Source organism: Biomphalaria glabrata, chromosome 4 (genome assembly GCF_947242115.1).
Source record: "Biomphalaria glabrata chromosome 4, xgBioGlab47.1, whole genome shotgun sequence".
Classification (NCBI taxonomy): domain Eukaryota; kingdom Metazoa; phylum Mollusca; class Gastropoda; family Planorbidae; genus Biomphalaria; species Biomphalaria glabrata.
Window position 1 is genome coordinate 46169383 of NC_074714.1, and position 12376 is coordinate 46181758.

At 39.7% G+C, this 12376-nt stretch overlaps 1 protein-coding gene across 13 annotated transcripts in view; it reads right to left on the reverse strand.

Moving 5' to 3' along the window:
• Positions 1-12376, reverse strand: part of LOC106055011 (IQ motif and SEC7 domain-containing protein 1-like) — a 137812-nt gene that overhangs the window by 10266 nt on the left and 115170 nt on the right. For all 13 annotated transcript variants that reach the window (XM_056027236.1, XM_056027241.1, XM_056027238.1 and 10 more), the window contains 2 exons: positions 5021-5102; positions 4138-4345 (listed from right to left, as the gene is read on the reverse strand). In XM_056027236.1, the coding sequence (XP_055883211.1) occupies positions 4138-4345; positions 5021-5102 (290 nt within the window). The remainder of the gene's footprint in view (positions 1-4137; positions 4346-5020; positions 5103-12376) is intronic.

Genomic DNA, 12376 nt, shown 5'->3' on the forward strand with positions numbered 1-12376 from the left:
ACACAACAGTATGAGACAATAGGGGAAATAGAGGTGTACAAGTTACACAACAGTAGGCAACCAAAGGCCCAAAGACCATTGATAGGTCTCTTTAGTAAATCAATCGTTGAGATTCACTGGTTTTAAAAACATTTCAATCAATTCTCACACAGCTGTCTCAGACATAATTAATTACTGACAATAGACAGGAATTTAAAAAAAAAATATGTTGGCTATCAGAGTAGCTTAGAGGTTAACCAATATAGAACTAGTATCTTATAGATAGTGACTTCAGATGAGGTACAGATCTAGAAACTACAGTAACACTCAAACATAGATCGAGGTTCTTAAGAAGCAAAGACGGTGTCATAGATATTGACCCAACTGAGGCCTATGCTCCACCTGGAGTCAAAAGGGCTAGACTAAGTCAAACATGTACAGTTCTCTGCATCAAAGTTCAGCGTAACTAATCAATCAAGTAAGATTGGCTCTGAAAACGTTTTCCTAATACTTGCTACTGCTACCTAGATCTAATAGCCAGTCAACAGTCATCGGAACTGAACTCAAAACAACATGGTCTTATGTTTTTGTCCCATGATGTCTGATTGATGGCTTGAATCAGACATTGAGGTTGTACATCACTTCTAGGTAAAAAAAAACAACAACAATTTTTTTAGCTCCATAAAGACAGTCTATACATGTAACAGTGAAGTGCAGCACAAAACTCTCCATCCAACAGTGTGTGTTCAGATTGAACTCAGCACGTGTTTAATATTCAACGCCACCTAGTGGCTATAAATTATTTATTCATAGTAAGATCAATAAATAGATGTGACGCTACTAGACAAGTGCATCAATTGGATGTCGGTAGATCGCTCAATAATGTGACTTCACCTCACCTGATGCACATCTCCAGCTGTCTCTCCAACCGCCTCACACACACACACAGATGTAGAGGTGCTGAATGCTACCTTTCTATCAGGACCCAAACAACTATTAAAAGACTTATTTTCCAGACCATAGCTCTCTGGAAACATCGTCGGCGCCCCCAGTTTGTTATGAGGTGGGTCGCAGCCCAGCTTTGAGAATCTAATGTAAACAAAGCTGTGAGTCAATGTTTGGCTGTGACTTCCCCATTCTGAAATAAAACTACAGTCGATGTAATGTACTTATGACAGTCTTGGGCAAACAGCGAACGATCTATTCAGTGATGAGTATAAACTAGCGCTATCTTAGAACTACTGGACATTGACTATAAACCGATACTGACGGCATGAAGCAAGGAAAGAAAACCTGACAATACTGAAACTAACATCTTCCTTAATTGACATACTCACCATGCAAATATTTGATAGCCAGCTAACATAAAGACAAGAACTATATCTAGCGGTAGCGTTTAGATATGTTGGCCTATATGAGTATATATGCATCCTACCAGCTGCCAACAATGATAGAAGTCTTTCAAACAAACACAACACTCCAGGCATTTAAACATCTTCAATTTAAACCACCTACATAGTAAAAGAAAAAACAATGTTGTAAGTAGCACTATAAACAAACTTTTTTTGTTCTTTCACTTTGAAGACCAAAGTGTGCTACTATAAACACTAAGCGCGAAGAAGTCTGCTCGTTCTCTGAAAGAACATGAGATTCTGATGGAATCCCTAAGAAATAAAATGTACACATTTTGTTAATTATCAGTATTCCAAAGCCAGCTAATGAGTTTTGACACTAACATTAACCTATGGGTTAATTATCCATCACTTTCACTGATTCTTAAATAACTATAATCTTTTTTTTTTTTTTTTTTTTGTAATCATTCTTTTTTTCTGTTTCAAAGTTATTTATGAAAATTTAACATTTTTAAATACGCAAGGGCTTCAGTTTTTTTCTTTTCAAATATTTGTGCAAAGCACATAGATTCATATTCAAGCGCTGACGAGCTACACGATGAACTAAGGCAGTGGTTCCCAAACTTTGTCCTTAACGGAACACTTCACACATTCTGAGTATTTAACGGAACACTTTATTTTTAGAGAGATTAATTCACGTGATGGCTTATAGTTAATTATTCCAGAAGTTCGTGGAACACCTATTCAGGCCTAGTGGAACACCTATTCAGGCCTCGTGGAACACCTATTCAAGCCTCGTGGAACACCTATTCAAGCCTAGTGGAACACCTATTCAGGCCTCGTGGAACACCTATTCAGGCCTCGTGGAACACCTATTCAAGCCTAGTGGAACACCTATTCAAGCCTCGTGGAACACCTATTCAAGCCTCGTGGAACACCTATTCAGGCCTCGCGGAACACCTATTCAGGCCTCGCGGAACACCTATTCAGGCCTCGCGGAACACCTATTCAGGCCTCGCGGAACACCTATTCAGGCCTCCTCGCGGAACACCTATTCAGGCCTAGTGGAACACCTATTCAGGCCTCGTGGAACACCTATTCAGGCCTCGTGGAACACCTATTCAGGCCTCGTGGAACACATATTCAGGCCTCGTGGAACACCTATTCAGACCTCGTGGAACACATATTCAGGCCTCGTGGAACACATATTCAGACCTCGTGGAACACCTATTCAGACCTCGTGGAACACCTATTCAGGCCTCGTGGAACACCTATTCAGGCCTCGTGGAACACCTATTCAGACCTCGTGGAACACATATTCAGGCCTCGTGGAACACCTATTCAGGCCTCGCGGAACAGAGTTTGGGAAACACTGAACCGAGGGGGAAAAAAACTCTACAGAGAAATTCAAAGATGTAAAACCCAACTCTAAGTATAAAATAACCCAACATGGAATCGCTTAAACGTCTCAGTTTCATCCTCTGCCTATATTTTGTAAACACTAACAGATTCATTCAGTCAGTGCATCACATGGGTTGTAGGAAGCGAACGGTGCAGACCTCTTCGAGATTATAGAAAATGAAAAGGAGAGAAAAAGAGAAATGAGAAGAGAGTATAGAGTTTGAGATATATATATATATTTATATATATATATAGAGATAGATAGAGATGTAGAGACAGAGAGAGAGAGAGAGAGAGAGAGAGAGAGAGAGAGAGAGAGAGAGAGAGAGAGAGATGTGGCTTATGTTTTTGAAAGACACCGGAAATTATTTTAGGTCCAGTTGATATAAAGAGCCAAATGTTGAAACTCTCCAGACATGTTTGCACGTGTGTGTGGATGTAGCTGACATGTACACCTGAGAGAAGTTCAAGGACATTCCATGAATTACTTCACAACGTGAATGAATCAGGCTTTTAAAAGAAAAGAAAATCTGTAGGCTATAGTTATGAGTAAAAACGCACCCAAGCTTTGATCAATGACTACGTGAACATTTAAACAGAACTCTACGCTGACAATCAACTGATATATGCTGATACACTGTAAAACTCAATCACAGTAACTAAACTAGGAAAAAAAAAAGAAGAAGCTTATTTAAGGGGAAGAACTCTCATTTACAGCCATTTATCTGAAAATGGTAGGGTTTTGCTCCCTTTCTACTCAATAAATCAAAATTATCTAATTAGCACTAATTGGTTTCTTTTTTAATTGATTTGTGTATTGTCATCGACTATGAATAAATGTGCAAAATTTCAGCTTGATCCGAGAATGGGAAGTGGGAGAAAACGTGTCAAAACGTAATAAGGAGATTAAATCCATATATACATCCACATCTCTCATTAAGTAGCATTTATTCCCCTAATTATTAAAAAAAAAATTTAATCACTAATAATTACTTGATTAATTTTTGTATTGAGTCATGTCTTGTCAGGTATAATGAACACTTGGGCAAAGTTTCAACTTGATTCAATAATGGGAAGTGGGAGAAAAAACATGCTCAAACTTCTTCCCAGACAGACAGAGTTGATATAAGTTTTTTAAAAAGTACACAAAAAAAAAAAAGGGATTTTTTTTTTCATTATAGGCAGCTCTTGCAAATCAAAACTTTGAGATGACCAATTGAACAACCTTGCACTTTCCTATTTCACAAATACTGTCAATGTTAAGATAATGATGATTGGAAATCTTACTTTTTCTTTTCTTATCACTTATGGACTTAATTCAGAACAACTAACCCCAATAACACAACAAACTAAATCCCAATGCACTTCAGGCAATCTATCAATGAGTCAACAATAGGAGCCCTACCTCTCATGTTCTTAATGAAGTCTTCCAACTTCATTTTCCTCTCGGCCTTGACCGATGGGTTGTGTAGGTCAGTGTTCAACATGATGATGGCAAAGGCAAGCAGGAAAACAGTGTCTGGATTCTTGAAGTTCTTCACCTGGTCCGGGTTACACTGGCAGTAACGTTCAGCGAAGGCTTCCATCAGGCGTTCGATTTTCTGGGCTTCTCCCTGGACATGCAAGAAACAAAGTTGGTCAGCAACCTCTTCACTTGTTTTAATAGCAACATTAAACTGACCATTTCTCAGTAGTCAAAGCATTCAGATTGTTGCCCTAAGACAAGCATAGAAGTATCTTGTGTTGAAACAAATTGTTTCTAAGACACAAATACAGCTTATTAACGCTTTAGACATTTGGAATTAAGTTCCAATGTTAGTAACTTTGATGGTCTGTGTTGTTGTTAACCCTTACCACATAACTTATTTGATCGCAAACACCCTCCCCTCCCTTTAACTCAAGCAAAAAAAAAAAGCCAAGTAAAGGTCTTTGTGGATATTGTGCCTATTAGATGTTATCCAAGTGAAAGTCTTCGTGGCTATTGTGCCAATTTGAAGTTATTCACTCCAGTCAATGTTAGCAGGAGACTTAACTCTTTCTCTCCGTAATTATTTACCACATTCTGATGGAATCAACGTTGGTATCGTCTGTTAGGAGAGAAAGAGTTAATCCTATTACCAAGTAAAAACATCCATGATACATACACTATAGGGAGGTATGTCACGTGATTTAGACCCATACATTATAGGCACGTGTGTCACGTGATTTAGTTATTTTGTACAATTGTCTACAAAAAAAAAAAACAACTAAATCCCTTTAAATTCTTGAGGCCTGGAGGCTTTACTTACCGGCATCCTAAAGTGACACTGGAATTTTCTGAGGGCTACGTCCACCTGTAAACCAGACAGGTCAATCTCTTCACAGAAGTATCTAAAAGGAAAAACAAAACATTTTATGTGATTATGTCATCTCAATCTAGAACTATCTTAAGGACTAGAGAATGACGTGGCCTACATCTGTCTACATCTCTCTCCTAGACATCGACACAAACTTAGAATAGATGAAGTATCCGTGACTAAGAGAAGTATATCTGTGGAATTTTAGGTTTACAAGTTTTCTGGGGCTTGGGTGATGACATGTCTTGGCTTATATAATTTAGAAACAAGCAGTACATATCCCTCCAGCGATGCAAGTTGAACGCATTACACCAAGGTTTAAATATTCACTGTACTTTAACACCAAGCTATCACAAATACATGTTTTTTTATTTGTTTGCTAAAATATTTTTTTTTTTCTAAAACATCAAAACACTTCAGAATCTAGAGTATAGATTTAGTTAGATGATAGAATTTATCTTTTTTTTTTCTATCTAGATCATCGATTGGTTTTTTCTCCAACGCTTTAGGTATTAATTAAATCTGTTTTGATTGGATATCTTCAAAGCTCTCTAAGGTGCGATAGCAGACGTTTGGGAGCAGACGTAGAATAACAACTACTTCCGGTCAGTGGAAACCTGGGTACATCTTGTTTGATAACATCACAGGGCTCGTGAACAGATCTGACAGAAGACGAGAGTTTCTGTAGGAAAGGTCACGTGGTACTATTGACTTCACTCACCATTCACACCTTTTTACCTTCTGTTGCAAACACCTGAACCATAATATTTTACAACCCCCGAGACCCCTGCAGAGAAAGGTCACACACACACACACAATACCCATTGATACGCGCTGCTTATCGATAAGGGATGAGGTGGGCAGAAAGGGGGGGGGGGGAAATGAGAGAGCTGATGGTGGGATCGTCGGAGGTGGGGGGGGGGTCAAGGGGAGCCCTCGAAAAGGTTTCAGAGGGAGTTGAATAAACAAGGGGCGATGACTTGTACCAACGTTCTCATCAGCAGACGTGCATAACATGTTTACACTAGGGGAGGGGGGGCAACGTTAAAGCTTTTAAGGCGATTTTTAGACAGCAGTGGCGACAGACACGACCCTATTTTCAAAGTACACTAATGAGCATGGAATCAGCAGTTGCCTAGATGTTCCAGCCACATTAACCCCCATGTGAAACCTAATGGCATTCGCATTAAAAGAAAACTGGGTTACAGATTACGTCAGATATCGGTCGGGCCAACACTTTAGGGGATCAAGGGATAAATTTGGGGACAAGAAAAAATTACGAGAGAAATTTGGTCCTCTGTGTATTTGTTTCATCCCACGAAAGCTTCTAGTCTCTCTAGTGGCCAGCATACACACAGCATGGAAACCTTCCAGGGAATGCTGTTTGGCCTTGAGCACTAGAACCAAAGAAATAAATACATATAAACAGTGAACGTAATGCTTTGGTAAAAGCTACACTATTTTCTAGTGCATATTTTGTAGGGGATGCTCTGCTCTGTGTTATCTAGATTGTATTGGTGCGAGCACTATACCATATACATTCTGACTTCATTGACTCGAATAACTAATGATTTTGTAAAAGTATAGACATAGATCTAGGACTGTGGTGTCTTGACCACTGACTCGTATATCAGCTTTTAGCAAGTATTACTAAATAAACAAATTATTTTTTTTTACTCTGAACGGAATAGCTAGCTTAGTTTGTCTTATAGAATATGTAGATCTACTATTAACTACAAATCATTCTCTAAAGATTATTTCGCCTAGCCATCAGAAAAAATTTCTTTTACAAACTGCTAGAGATTATGAGTCAGTTTTTGTAAAAAGTAAATTTTCAATATTAAAAAAAAAAGTTATTGTCGAGGTCAACAAGAGAGCCAATAGTTGTACTTGACAAAGTGATTTTTCATCCCAGCGTGGAGTAACAGTTGGTCGGCCTGTGTCCTGTGGTGAGGAAGTCCGCCAGAGGACACTTGTTGGTCACTCTCAGGGGGGGCCCTAACGTATCATCGCGCTGAAGATCTCTAGAGGGCGTCGCGGCGTGGGGCGTGGTCACGTGACCAGGAAGAGACGAGAGGACATCTGGATAACGAGGGAGTGAAAGAAGAGACGTAGCCAGGAGGTAATGTCCATCTGGAAGCAAAGGGGAGAGGATGGAGGAGGTCGAGTGTCCCCAGCTCTGGTGACTCAACAAGGTCAACAGGATTCAGGCTCAGACAATGGCCCTGCTGTCCCATGATTCACTTCTGGAACCAAGAGTTATTGGCTCTTGGACAGTGCTATAACGACAACGTGGATTTGAAACGCAATCATCTGTTGCCACTCTTTAGCATAAAGATTCAGTCGCCTCTCTGAAGAACTTCACCCTGCTGGTACAGTCCATTTTAAGACGCTATCAAACGCACGAAGAGACTGGGTTGTTTTCCTACTGGTGTCACAATAAACAATTACAAAATACAAGACAATACAAAAAGAAAACCGAATAAAGAATTACCAAAGTATGGACATTTAATTTTGAAATGTAAAATGTTTGTCTTAATATTACGGTCTCATTGTAAACTTTTTCTAAATATGAGAGCTGAAATCCCACGCCGAAAATGTCCTTTAACAACCAGAATCTATTAGGGGGTTAAGATTAAATAATAACCAGTAACTGTGGCAGCACGAGCTGGAGGCCGAGGGGCAAAACTCTCCTGAGTCATACAACTAAATTGAATTGTCTTGGTTTAGACATCACAAAAAAGTTTGCTGCTGACGGGATGTGAGGGATTATGAGGAGGCATCTATTTTGTGGGCACGATGGGGAGGAGATGGGGAGGAGATGTGGCGATCTTATTGAAGACTGGAAACGTGAGGTGAGTTTGGGATGACGCCGCGACGTCCTTGACACGAGCGATGACTAATGGTCAGGCATTAGTTTTTCTAATCAGGAATTGAGTCCTCCATATTGAACAAAAAATCATCGCATTAATGTTGAGTTCAGATAAAGTTCAGAATCTGTGTACTTGACGTCACGATGAGTGGGACTACTCCTGGCACACAATCATTGTTTTCCCACTAGTCAATCGCGGTCAGTGGATACAATCCAGAGTCACTAATTTCAATAGTCGGAGTCAGAATGCCCGCAAGCAGCTTTAAAAACAAATGAGGTAAACATTAAATGCATTGCTAAAACAGTGTGTAGACTAGAGATACGATGAACATGATTTCTACAAGTGAAACCCAGTGAGGCAAGTAGCCAACATTTCTTACAATAGTCAACGATACAAACAAAACATAGGTACAACTTTGTTTTCTGAAAGCCCAAAACTAAGGAAGTAATTTGTAACGTAATTTTATACAGATACATACAGTGGCGTAGTCAGGGATTTGGGGGCTTGACCTCTTTTGAGGCCCCAGCATTTTGACATTCGACATCACTACATAAGATAATGGAGTAATAATCAATATTTAATATAAAAAAAATTCGGACACTCATTTGGGAAAACACCTCAAATGGGCGCCCGGTGTGAGTTTCAGATTCGGATTCCTCACCCCACCCTAGCTACGCCATTGGATACCTAATTATATATTCATGATCGTCCTATCTCAGGAAATGTTGCACTCTATGAAGCATCACTTGAAATCTATAACGTTTTGTTTTCCTGCTTTTTTTTTTTTTTTTAAAGTTTGACGGTAACTTCATCTGATATTTAAACAAAAACATTGACTGTACAGAATTCAAGCAAAACAGTACATCGTCCACGATGTAAATAGTGAACTTCGAAGGGTAATGACAAAGCTCTTTCTACTTGTTTACTTGATGAAGTAACACAAATTCTATGCAGACCGTGGAAACCTAGATTTAAGTCGTTCATTTAAATGTAGAAAATGAAAAGAGGCAGATTGTAACCTCGTCACCATACAAAAACACACGCACACTTAACCCGTTCGATTCTATTTACGTTCTCAGTGTCAGGAAGACGTGTGGTCCAGCTAGCAATTGAAAAGAAGTGGCGACCAATGGGGGACACCCCCGCAGGACTCGGAAATGTTTTACATGTCCACTAGTACAAGGTTCGCGAGATAGACGTAACATAATTTAAAAATAAGGCAATAAGTTCAGGACAATGTTAGGAAGGTCTAAATAGTGGAGAGAGAAAAACACTTTTAGAAATCAACTTTTAATAAAACATCACTCACACAATTAGATAAACTTTATGTGCAAGATGTTTCATCTGTAAACAAAATAAGCAATGGATAAGTTTTAAGTTATATCCCAAAGGGTGTAGATCAGCACAATTCATCTGTTCCTATGACCGACGGTTAACGAAGAGGCGTCATGTGGCCAGCACAACGACCAACCAGCCTTACTTCCCCAACGTAGGGTCAGGTAGCCAGTAGAGTTGGTTAGGTTAACGAAGGCGTCATGTGGCCAGCACAACGACCAACCAGCCTTACTTCCCCAACGTAGGGTCAGGTAGCCAGTAGAGTTGGTTAGGTTAACGAAGGCGTCATGTGGCCAGCACAACGACCAACCAGCCTTACTTCCCCAACGTAGGGTCAGGTAGCCAGTAGAGTTGGTTAGGTTAACGAAGGCGTCATGTGGCCAACACAACGACCAACCAGCCTTACTTCCCCAACGTAGGGTCAGGTAGCCAGTAGAGTTGGTTAGGTTAACGAAGAGGCGTCATGTGGCCAGCACAACGACCAACTAGCCTTCCTTCCCCAACGTAGGGTCAGGTAGCCAGTAGAGTTGGTTAGGTTAACGAAGGCGTCATGTGGCCAGCACAACGACCAACCGAAAATTCAATTCGCTACATTCAAGTAAAACTGTTTTACCGTCAGTCAGATGTAATCCTATGTCAATCATTGAAAATTAAAATACCGACATAGTAATATCAAAATTATTGTGCGATCTTGAATGACTCTTGATACTAAATGCATTCAAAGTGGAAATCCAAGTTTCCAATACAATGATGGCGACATTTACAGCTATGATTCCTAGACTCGCATACAATTGAACAGTGGCCTGAAAGTTTGAGGTAGCTGCGTTACGACATAAAACCTTCTCTGATCTTGGGACAATGTCTATCCAGTCATTCAGTCAAGTCAATCATTTAGTCAATCATGTAGTCAGGTCAATCAAGTCAGTCCTTCAGTCAAGTCAGTCATTCAAACAAGTGGATCATTCAGTCATGTCAGTCAAATCGATCGTTCAGACAAGACGATCATTTAATCAAGTCGGTCATTCAGTCAAGTCCATTTTTTAGTCATAAAAATCAAGTGGTCAAAGGAGGTGGGGGACACCAGATGACATTTAACCGGGCAGCAGTCAACGGAGACCGCATATTTAATCAATATTTGACGGCCAAGCAAGGAGGACCATGGTCAGTAGCAACGGTCATAATCGCCCAGAGTGCCGGACATTCCACATTAAGAGATCGCCGAATAATTGCATTTAGACCGTGAATGGGAGACTTGCACGTATGGAAGAGTGAACTGACCAGGAAGTTCTGACCAACACTCGACTATGGTACTGAGAGTACAGGAAAGTTACCAATACGTTCACGGCTGGCTATTAAAGAGAGCATAGTGCTCAACTGAACATCTTGGTCAACTTTTGGTTTAGTAGATGTTCACAAGAAGACGAGCACTGACCTAAAAAGTTGTACACAAAACCACACACACACGTCTCATTTGTCTATTGAGGTCTTAGCCTTCAGTGATCTCAACACAAATATCTAAGATGCAATTATCTGTGTAGGCATTGTACTGGAGATCAAAAACACTCACAAGTACACAAACACAACCTATATAAAATGCTCAGAAAGACACGAAGCACTTATCTCATTCCATAAGAGATTCGTTAAGACACTGACGTCATGAAATCCAGTAAAAAAAAAAAAAAAAAGAATACGTTTTGGAGAAGAAAAAAAATCCGCAGCATTCAGTTCATGAGAAAGTCGCTTCTCCTTTCCTCACTATTGCTCTGCTTCATGCTACATTGGCTGACGGGGACAGAACAACTTTCTTTTAGCGACCACTGAGCTCACATAATATTTGTAGTTCCAGGGATCCAGGCTATTCACTTGCGCTGACCATCTGGACAGCCAAGCTCAGACCAGACAGACCCCCAGACATGTTGCCAGACAATCAATAGACCGAAAACTTATTTTCCCAGTGGCGGTGGCCGGCTTAACGAAAAAATAAAGAGGGGGGGGGGTGTGAAATGTTAGGTCTTTCTTTTCATATTGAAAATGGAGAACAGTGCATACAAGCCAGACTAAGACTAAGCCAGTACAGATCACAGTAAAACTACCAACATCACTGCCGCTTTGAACAATCCACATCACCGCCATCACCCTCTGATAACGCTTTGGTTTGTAGAGCAAGACAATGGAACAAAAGGTAACATCAAGTCGCCAACTTGTCACGACTCCTGCCCTACTGTCTCCCCAAATTCTAATTGTGCATAACCAATTTCTTTGTCTCTGTTTCTCTTTAAATCACAAAGTTGGCAACACTCCATGCACGAGACCCAGACAAGCGAGTCCAGGAAACAGGTGATCTACCTATGGGAGGGGGGGGGGAAGAGTACGTTGTTATCTACCTACAATTTATGTCTCCACTCAGAGTGCAACAACACATTTTTTTTATATTCTATAACTTTACCTGGATGATGGACTATACGTGTTTATATTTGGATTCATAAAAGCTCATAAATACATGCACTGAACATTGGTTCAGGTTTTCATTAGAATAAAAAAAATTGCTATTAAATTAAAATCACACTAGGGGAAAAAAACAAAACAAATTAAGATTCTTTACAAAGAAAACTTCACAGAGGTCTAACTGTGTTTAGTGTTTTGTTCAACTGATGTAAACAGCTTCAGTGAATAAAGACTTCAACATTTGTCCCAAGCAATTTGATCAAGCACTTATGGACTTATGTCCTTTGTACATGTAATTGCAATACTTCAAGATAAAGCTCCTCATTAAGTAACTGAATCTCACATTTCTTCCACCCACTATTCTGAGGAGGACAGACTAAAAGAGATATGTGGCTTTGAAGAGGAAGAAATAGTAACATTGGAAACCTACAGCCTCCACCCAAACAAAAACTCGATATTTTACATGATTACATCAATACAAAACAATCTTTGGATGTTTGAAACAAAAATCTAATACATGGATTTAAAAAAAATGCTAAGAATAATAGATTTTTCTGGAATGGAAAAATAACCAAACTTTTAAGAAGAATGAAAAAAATAAAATATTCAGAGAGCATCAAATTTTATTTCTATATTGCAGAAAAGAGAAGTCACT